The sequence below is a fragment of the Leuciscus leuciscus genome (assembly GCF_965113295.1).
Source record: "Leuciscus leuciscus genome assembly, chromosome: 20".
Lineage (NCBI taxonomy): Eukaryota > Metazoa > Chordata > Actinopteri > Cypriniformes > Leuciscidae > Leuciscus > Leuciscus leuciscus.
In genome coordinates, this window is record NC_138744.1 from 15428588 (window position 1) to 15439106 (window position 10519).

The following is a 10519-nucleotide window of genomic DNA, read 5'->3' on the forward strand; positions in this document are numbered from 1 at the left end:
GTGAACTTACGTGTTAAACAAAATAAAGGTATATATAAATAATACAAATAAATTAATAAAATTGAATCACTCATTTAAATGTATAATTATTTAATTAAATCAAAACGTTATAAACCTCAGCAATTATCTCAATTAACAACAACAAAATAAATCGGATTTAGTAATGCGTATTATAATTTTATATTTTGCAATAGTAATTTGAAATACAGAATATCTATAAAAATATGTTTCTAAATATGTTTCAAACTATATTTATTGTGAAATAAAATAAAATCTGCACTCTAAATAAATGTCCTTTCAATATTTATTTAATTCATGGCAGTCTGTGACTCCCAAATATCTTTAAAGAACATTTATTTAAGAGTGCATTTACCTCCATTAATTTTGAAAAAAAAATCACATAAGGATTTCACTTTCAGACAAGATTACTGCGATTTCTTTACCCTGCTATGAATTAAATAATTATCTTAAGAAGGCCAGTGGAGACCTTTAATTTTAAAATATATTTTGGTCTTGACATCGTTGGGAGACAGTGGTGATTGCTCTTTTCAAATACATTTATTTCAAAATATTGTTCCAAAATGACAAATGTGTCAGCCACATGCCTTCTTCATTCAAAATGCCTTTGTACAGTACCTCACAGGTTTTTAATCACCTAGTAACATAAATAAAATCATAAGCAATTCCCACAAGACAAATCCACCAGAACTACAGGAATACATTGAGAAATCATTACAGAATAACTATTTAAACATCAGGAGAACATTAATCATAATTTAGTTAACAAATATTATGTAAAAGCTTATAGAAAACGTATAAAAAGGCTGCATAACAAATGTATTAAAATGCCAGCCAACATATATATTTTTAAACATTTCTGTTGAACAAATAAATACTGATATACCCATTAAAACATGAGAAACAGTCAGTAGCAGTCATATTCAGTAGCAAACAAGGCAGCATCAAATATAATGGCCACTTCAAGGCACACCGGTTTAGAAAAATCCATGATAAAGGATAATATTTCAGTGTGTTTGGCAGCACCGTACAATCATGGGTCAGGCCTGAGTTGACAAACTGCCAGCGTCTGCAGGACGAGGGGGCCTGGCCCGGCCATCTCAGTCACTGTGCCCCCCTCCCCCAGACCACATCCCAGTAACTGGATCTTCCCTCCTGCCCACTATTTCACATCTTTTAACCGATCACATCAGGCTCAGTCTCTGTATCCTCCTCAACCTCTGAGTTCAAACACTCAGTGACTGTCATACTGTTGTGATCCCCTATAATGACATACTCTATGTTGGATCTCTCCATGTGAATGCTGTTGCCACTTATTGGTTCCTGCTCTGGGATCAGTTCATCATTGCTCTGAGTGGCAGCCATTTCATCCACTGTTTGTAAAAAAAGAAAAAAAATTGATTTAACATAAACGTATAAAAACAATAAACTGTAATATATAACATATAGTATAAGTCTATAACGCTAGAAGAATTTGACCTATATTTCCTGCTGTAGAGCTCTTACCTCTGATTGCATCATTCCGAGCAAGCAAAGAAAGCTGGTCACAGGTAATGCATTGGCTATTGTTGTTCCCAATAATGCAGTTGGTCAGGGAAGAGTTTTGTATGTTTATAATACAAGGTGTAAATTGCATTTTTTCTGTTAAAAAGAAGACAAAAAGAAAAAGACATCAATGTGAGCAATCACACGACACATTGCAATCAAAGGGATGTAGGACAGCAAAACAAAGCGTCTAGTCACTCGCACTTTTGAGAAGTGTGCGGTTTTACATTTCAGTACTTTTGATACCAAGTGTGAGGTAATCTTTCAAACGACAGAGACAACAACAGGAAGTAAGGTGATATATTAACTACTGAACAGGAACTGCAAAATAATTTCACTACCCTGATGCTTCCTTAAACAACAGAGAAAAAAAGAAAAAAAAACTGTCTATGTCAAGGTACATTACCAGTGAGGCAAAATATGCAAAAATATCTACCTGAGAAAGGAATTTCCTCTATATGTTGATGGTCCTCATGGCCAAATTGTGCTGAATGACAACAAGAAAAAGAAAGAGAAAAATAAATAATGAATAAACAATTCAGACATTAGCATAGATCTATTTCTAGAGATTTGATAGATTGTCCAACCTGGATATCCTGTAACATTCTCATACAACGCCGGGTCACAAATTCCGAGGCAACTGAGGAACGAGCTGCATGCACGTTGACCTTTTTTAATGACAATCTGCATCATCTTAGAGGCTTTCTGCATGTCCGTTGCCTGCAATGTGATAACCTGTGATTCATACGCCGTGATTGTGCGGGATCGGTACAAGCAGTTGGACATCCTTTGAACTAAAACCCCAGTCATACACTTACTGAGGAAGCCCAAATATTGCTGCAATTGTTGATCTGTTGAGAAAGAGAATGAGAGAGAATTGTTTAAATCACAGGAAGCTTAAAAAACAACAGAAATAAATGTAATACACCCCAAAATAAATTGGATGCATACTATTAAAAATAAATTTTCCAAAAAAGTATGCCATAAAAAATTATTATTTTTTGGTTCCTCAAAGAACCTTTCAGTGAACCATTTTTTTTTCTCCGTGTGAAGAACATTTAAAAAATCTAAAGAAACTTTTCCCACTATAAATAACCATTTGTGAAATAGAAAGGTTCCATGGATGCTCTTCATGGAACCACAGATGAGAACCTTTATTGTAAAAAGTTGGACTTCAGCTAAAGTTGGACAAATAAGTTAAATACTCATTTGCTTTGACCTTTAACAGTAATTTTCAGAAACTGTTCATGAAAGGAAGTTGCTCTTAATGTTTTTGTAGCATTTAAACTGCATCATAAATATTTGATAAACAATAAATTCACAAACAACTTAAATTACATATGTGAAGCATTTAAAAATTAGGACTCGGAGGGATATGTCAATACAAAAAAACAGTTTGAGAGTAATTTTTTTAATCTGTGAATACCAATAACTTTTAAACGTTGACACACTGTATTTGCGTCATTACTTAATAAAACATATACAGCTGAAAGATAGCTAATAGTGATTTGAAGCGCTATGCGAATTCCTTGTAACATTCTTTACTATTTTCATAAAACAAACAAACAAAAACAGGCCTGACAGAACGAGATATGGGTATGAGTTCGAAACTTACCAGAGAATATAACAACCGTGCTGTCCATCTATTAGTAAACATAAATAATGCCAAATAAAAAAAAAGAACCGCGGTTCAGAAGTCATGTGAAAACGAAACTGCAGCTGCCATTGATTTATACGTAGGTGTATATGCGCATGCGCGTTGAAAATGTAATTTCCACACATGAATTCCCCCTCGTATGTCTGTCATTCTGGTTAACCGCAGATTTAAATGTCATGCGATCAACAACAGCAACATACAAGACAACAGTTTTAAGTTTAAATTCTTCAATAACATAAATTTAACGGCACTAACACACTGAATGTATTATATGTTTAATCAAATTAAAAGAAAAAGAGAGCCAAATAATAATCTAGTTTAATTTGCGACTAATATAGCCGAGCGTTTAAATGACCTAACGTTACACGTTATTTATCAACCATAAAGTCACTTTTGCACATTTGTAGCGCAACAGTGATGTACTCTAGCCGTCTATAAGCGTCACAAAGCTTGATGTCTATTGGTAGTTGCTGTTATAACAGGGAGGTTCCGCTGCCCTTCATTATGAGGGGCATCTCAGAGCAGGTTATAATGGGAGCAGAGCGTGAAAATATGAATATATGATCTACAGTCCACCGTCGTTTGGAGGCACTTTCAAATAGTCGTAGAAATGAAGCTTTGGAGCACGGAGCACATATTCAGGTAGATGATTTGCGTTTAGGACGAATCTGCACAGATTCCAGCATCCTTTCTGTCATGATTTGCATCCCGATTCCCTTTAGTGCCGCTGGGATCGGGTAACAGAGCAGCTCTCGTCCTTTGAACATTTCTGTATATGTAGCTTGTAAGGAATTTATTCTTTCACATAACACAAATCTGAGCTTTAGTTGCTAATATTCATTAATTTGGGCCTAGCCGGTTGATTGTCTGTTCAAGTCTATTACAATTATGCGCAGTGTCTTTACTGCACAACGCACTGTTACTCATCACGCATGTTACTAACAAAACACATATGCAGTTACATATTATATAGTTTTTTTTTTTGTTGTTGTAAAAATTAAACATTTTTCCTCTCTAAATTTCAAATGTTGATAGGCCTATGTTGTATATATCCCTGTTGAAAAGAAAAAAACAGCTGGTTTGGTCACAGTCAGGCTGCGTGTTTATTGGATTTAAACAGCCTAGAGAACACCTTAAATGAGTGAAGAACATCTTAGACCAGCTAAAATCGACAAACTAACTTGTTTTTCTCCCCCACCAGGATTCATCACACCCCCAAAACACGATTGTGCAAAACCATATTTTCTAGTTTCTCTTTTCTTTTTTTAAACCCAGTCATTAGTTTCACTCCAAAATGATTCATTATGAGGAAAGAAATGATCTCAAACAAACCTTTATTTTAAGATCCCAGCCTCTCTTGTTATGGACGTGATGCTCGTTGTTGAAAATAGGATGGACTACACTGGCCAAAATTTATTCTGCTCATATTTAAGCAAAATTTCCCTTGAATGTGGTTTGCCTATGAGATCAAAGTCAGTACAGTGATGTTCCTCATAAACCACTGTAAGCCATTGTCATGAGTTTTTGTCTGTATTCACGCAGTTATCCATGGGAGACTGTGATCAAAGCAGCTATGAGGAAGTACCCCAATCCAATGAACCCTAGTGTTGTTGGAGTGGACGTTCTTGATAGGAACTTGGACACACATGGACGTCTACACAGTCATCGGCTCCTCAGCACAGAGTGGGGTCTTCCAGGGATTGTCAAAGCGGTAAGATGATATGCTTCACAGAGCTATATGTATTACATGTCTATTGGGTTATGTGATCATAAAATACTGGGTAAAGATTATGAAAATGTGAAAACTGTTGAAGCTCCTTATATTTTACATATAATATTTACATATTTTACATCTAAAATTGTTTTTACATCTTGTATTTTATATTTAAAACACAAATTAAAGGTAACTTTTTGCCCTCTAGCAGTTAAAAAACAAAACTGCATGCATTTTTCAGAAGAACATTGTTTTGGTTGTGCTTTGGCAAATGAATATTGTCCTACTGCTCATAGAACATTCACTACTAGGCTTAAGGGATATAACCAGTTTAGATGGAAAAGATCTCAAGCTGACTAGCTGAAGATGACTGTACTGTACTGTTACTGTAGCTATAGTCATTACTTGACACTGGGGTTTGCAAAATGTGCCGTATTTTTTAAGTTCTGCTAGGTGGCACTAATGTCGCAGAAGTTATGTGTGCCAGAAGTGTTTTTTATTTATTTATTAAGAATTAAAAATAAGTATAATAAATGTTAGTAGCCTATTATAAATAATATATAAGTAAAATATCATTAGAATAAAATAATAAGGAATAAAATACAAATAAATATTATTTGAAAAAATAAGTTGAAATAGCTAATGCAAATTGATGACTTTAACAAACGCACTACGATTAACAGCCTTGGATAGTTAGAGGTCTGCTTAGGTCTGTCTTTAACAGTCTATAAGTTTTCGGTAAAATAAACGTCCATATGGAGAAAATAAAATATTATGAAAATAGTTTCAGTTATGACTTTTTTTTCACTTGATTTAGTACAGTTAGTCTTGTATCAAACACAATATAATTTTCGTTGATCGAGATTTGCGCATTAAATCCCCCATATGCCAACAAACCAATGAGAACGCGGGACAGTGATGACCATACATAACAACAGAGCGTACTCGGCAAAGCTGCTGTGAATCAGCTTACCCGGAACTGAGTGGCAGACTTGAAGAAAATTACGTCGTTTGGCACATAAATAAATGACTGAGCGTTACATTACATACAGTATGTATTACTAACATTTTATCATTTAAGCTTTATGGTACACCACAAACAAAGGAATTTATAGTTATTTATAGTGTTAATACTAATCAGCGAGTCCATGAATGGCTTGGGTATTCAGAGCATTCGCAGCTTATGATGCATGCACGCGTCAAAGTAGCCGGAGCAACTTTTCTCTAGTTACGGATGTGACACAGAAAACATGGGTGAGTTACCACGGAAACCATCCTGCCCAGTCTAAAATATAAACACAAATAATAGGCTTACCATAGGGAATCAGGGTATGACAAAAACACGTTTTGGAATAAGTGATGATGTATTGGCTCATTATTTAAATTTCGTTGATTTTGAACAACAAAAGTTACATAGTGTACCTTTAAAATATATTGCAGTATTTATTAGTTTAGCATTATGAAACAGGATTATCTATAACAGTGGTTCCCAAACTTTTTGACTCCAAGGCCCTTCATTGTCCACAACAGTATTTGAAGGATCCATGACTTTTCCAGTTGTGTTCATTATGTTATGTTATGTTATGTTATGTTATGTTATGTTATGTTATGTTATGTTATGTAAGTTATGTAATTTTTTACCTGATAAAATATTTTAATGCTTGGCATAACTAGAAAAATGCATATTTATAAAAAAATGTTTTATTAATGTACATAATTTTTTCCTGAAATAACACTTATAAAAGAAGGGCTACCTCATATATTCAGGTTTTTCAAGACCATGAGAACCCTGGTTTTCAAATATATATAAAACATGTTGCTTAGGTGATGAGTTAAAAAAAAGAAATATGTAGATTTGAATAGTTTTGGCTTATTTCAAATAATTTTGCTGTAATTTCGAGCCTCCCCTGAGGCTACCTGATTGAGAACCACTGGTTTATAAAGACCTTCATTTTCCCCCCATAGATTTTAGGGACAAATCGAACCACCACATATGTACAAGAACATTCCATTGTGGACCCAGAAGAAAAAAAAATGGAGCTTTGCTCAACAAATGTGAGTCTTTGTTTACCATTAAACAACTTTCTTTCTTTTTTTTCTTTTCTTTTTTTACAGAAAAACAAATCTAATCAGATTATTTAATTTTATATATAAGGTATTAAATCTTCATGTTAAGCTGTTCTAAAGAAATTTCTTTCCTCCTTCAGATAACCCTAACAAATTTAATATCTGTTGATGAAAGGCTTGTCTACACACCTCATCCAGAAAATCCAGACGTGTAAGTAAATTCTTACTTAATTGTTGTTTTTGACACGTAATTGTAATATCTGCATATCTATGCACATCAATGTAAACCATACTAATAGAAAGTAACACAATAATCCGTTAAAAGAAAAGATTTTCTACAAAAAATGCTTTATTTTTGCAGCACTGTATTAACACAAGAGGCGATCATCACGGTGAAGGGGGTCAGTTTGAGCAGCTACCTTGAGGGACTGATGGCTCTCTCCATGTCAGCGAATGCAAGAAAGGTAAATCGTTGTTATGTATAATGTAATGAAAAATCTTTATTTGATCAAATATCCCTGGAACATCCATCTTAACATTTTGCCTCATCATGTGTTACGAATCCTTGATCAAAGTTTGCTATTCTCTGTCTGCATAATGGGAACTTAGTAGTTCCTATTTTCCTGGTGACACAATCGAAGAAGGTCCAAAAATAAGGAACTTAAAAGCACAGATAATGTGGTTTTGTCCCTATCTAACAAACCCTGTTGTTTTTTGAGGATGTTTTAAAAAAAAAAAAGAAGTAGTTTTATTTATAGTTTCATTAATAGTTTCATGTCTTTTGAAATCAACCAAAAACTGCTTTTATATAGCATACATTAAGTATTATAAGCATTATATAAGCCTCTAAATAAAGTATGACTATTAAACTGATAAGCTCTATTTTTTCCATAGGGATGGGATGCCATTGAATGGATCATTCAAAACTCTGAAAGGGAAAATGTTCCTTTGTGTGACCTGTGTTGAACAGGTAATATTTCATGAAGCACCTGTTTTTGGATGGTACAAACCAGACATGACATGTATCGGTTTGCTTTATCATATGCATTGGTACTAAAGGCTATTTAATAACTTGTTTATAAGCAGATGGGGCATACATGTTTGTAATATGTATACATTCATACATACATACATGTTTATTTATTTACATTATTTATTTATTTAATGTCGGTTTCATGATAAGGCATACATTTCATAACATACATATTCTTTTTTATTTATTTTTTGATGTCTGTTTCATGATGAGACGTAGATGAGGCCTAATTGTTTATAATATATACTTTATTTATTTATTTATTTGATGTCAGTTTCATTTGTGTTTTTAGAGCTGAATGAACTTTCACCAGCTCTAAAAGCACATCTGGCCTGCCTGACTTTGCCCCACCTCTCTTTGTGTTGATGATTGTACACAAAGGTAGTCAAATGTGCTCATTTAGGCACATCAAATTGCACTATTACAGACAAAACTGTATGGAGTTATGAATGTCGCTACAAAATATGAATGCACTGCACTGACTACCTCTTGTTTTATAGTTCTTTTAATGCCATAACATAATGTCTCTGTATGAAGTGGATGTTGGATGTAATTAACCTTAAAGTTCAGAATATCTATAAAGTGAATGGAATTTTTGGTGTGATTAAGGGGAATATCAGTTCATTTAGTTGTTTGCTTCAGAAAGTTTGCATGGGTAGTCTTAGAGTGTAATTAACCTATTAAGTCTAGCTAAAACTTGTAGGATAGGTACTATAACTTATCAAAAGTAATTTTGTAATGTTTACTCTAAAAAAGTCTATATTTAAAAGAGATTATGCTGCTTCATAATTGACACAATGTGAACATATTGTCAGCCCATTTGGGAGGATTTAAGTTTATTTATTAGACTGATATGAACAAATGCTCATTTATGGTTTATGTTAAATAACTTATTAAATAATTATGTTATCCTTGTATTACTTCTGTGGTTCAATACGAAGAGCATGTTTGATTTAGTTTGTGAAGAAAATGTTACACTGTATATGTTTATTAAATTATTAACTGTATATTTTCTTTAACAGTTCAATGTAACTAATTCAACATAATTTAAATAGTTTGATATTTAAAAACAATGCTTGTCAAAGTATACCAACAAACAGTTGTTAAGGTCTTATGGAGCCACCTATTGGCCAGACATTTGAAAAATAATTTTTTTTTTTTTTATGTTGTTTAAATTGCAGAAGACATCTTGTGTGATTTATTTTTCTTTCTTGTTTTTGTCCTGCCATTTTTAAAAATGTTTTTAACTTGATTTTTTAGAACTGCCTTGGTATTGTATAATTTTGACCCCTTTAATTATTTATTTCTGATGAATTCTAATAAAATTATCATCAATGTCACTGTTAATTAAACAATTATTTTCACTAGTCACTGAGTTACAGGCCATAAGAAAAATGAAATAACCTACTTGACATTGTGTAAAGCTCTTCCACTGAAAAAAAAAAAACATGTCAGCATTTCTTCCCTAATGATGAAGTAAACAAACTTAAACTTGGTTTGTAATCGAGTCTAGCAATGCCAGATTTTTGTAATATTTAATGTAATATTTAATGTAATATATTCAACTTTGATATGGTTAGAGACCGAAACATCTTTAAAACATATTGCCTGACTGTCAGACTTAAGCCTGTTGTTAAATAAAGGGTTTGTTTACCTAAAAATGAAAATTCTGTCATTAAATACTCACCCTTTCATTCATATTCGGAAAACAAATGAATATCTTTTTAATGAAATCTGAGAGCTTTCTGTCCCTCCATTGACAGCTTATGGGTTAGGAACGACATGAGGGTGAGTTTTTCAATTTTGGGTGAACTAACCCTTTAAGGCACACCAGAAAGTCTTCACAGACTTAATGCTGGCTTTATTAATGGTGCATGTTACATTTTCTCATTTATGACATTTTAAAGCATCTGTTTTTCTTTGGTAAGAGGGCAAATAAGTCATGCATAATATTTACTAATTAAGTATCGTAAACGCCATTTGTTCTTTTAATCCTATCCCAAACCCTGTTTTTTTTTCTTTCTTTTTTTTCCCTTCTGTGTGAGGGATGTGTAATTTATCGCTTTACAAGAAATAAAATGAAATTTTAGAAAATGAAATTGTCTTTTAATGCTATATATATATATATATAATTTTTTTTTTTTTGTGATGTGTTTTTATTTTAATGTTTATGCCATGGAGAGATACATGGATAGTATTGGTTAATGATGCGGTTTACTGTTGGGAATGTCTTGTTACAGCAAACTGCAAAAATTGGTTAATGATATTTATATGACCCATAGAAGAGCACAATATATTTTAATGAGAATTAAATGTCAAAATATTAATGTACTGTATAATTCAACAATAAAGTTAATAAAAAAATACTGATACATTTTTAGTGAAGAATTGTTTGGTGCTTCGTGTGATCACATCTATAGTTGAATGATGCTGAAAATTTAGCATTTTAAAATATTTAAAAGAGAAAATTAGGATAATATTACTG

The 10519-nt window shown here is 32.8% G+C and overlaps 2 protein-coding genes across 2 annotated transcripts; one reads left to right on the forward strand and one right to left on the reverse strand.

The window, feature by feature from the left end:
* Positions 1 to 539: 539 nt before the first annotated feature.
* LOC309483732 (uncharacterized protein) lies at positions 540 to 3315 on the reverse strand. Its single transcript, XM_082149680.1, has 5 exons — positions 3179 to 3315; positions 2151 to 2414; positions 2000 to 2050; positions 1525 to 1659; positions 540 to 1391 (listed from the first exon to the last, which is right to left on the reverse strand). The coding sequence occupies exons 1-5, from the start codon at positions 3204 to 3206 to the stop codon at positions 1195 to 1197; spliced, it is 675 nt and encodes a 224-aa protein (XP_082005806.1). The 5' UTR covers positions 3207 to 3315; the 3' UTR covers positions 540 to 1194.
* A 133-nt stretch (positions 3316 to 3448) lies between these two features.
* prelid3a (PRELI domain containing 3A) lies at positions 3449 to 10453 on the forward strand. Its single transcript, XM_082149681.1, has 6 exons — positions 3449 to 3862; positions 4763 to 4931; positions 6900 to 6989; positions 7142 to 7212; positions 7363 to 7465; positions 7896 to 10453. Exons 1-6 carry the CDS (start codon positions 3831 to 3833, stop codon positions 7965 to 7967), a joined length of 537 nt encoding a protein of 178 aa, XP_082005807.1. The 5' UTR covers positions 3449 to 3830; the 3' UTR covers positions 7968 to 10453.
* The last annotated feature ends 66 nt before the right edge of the window (positions 10454 to 10519 follow it).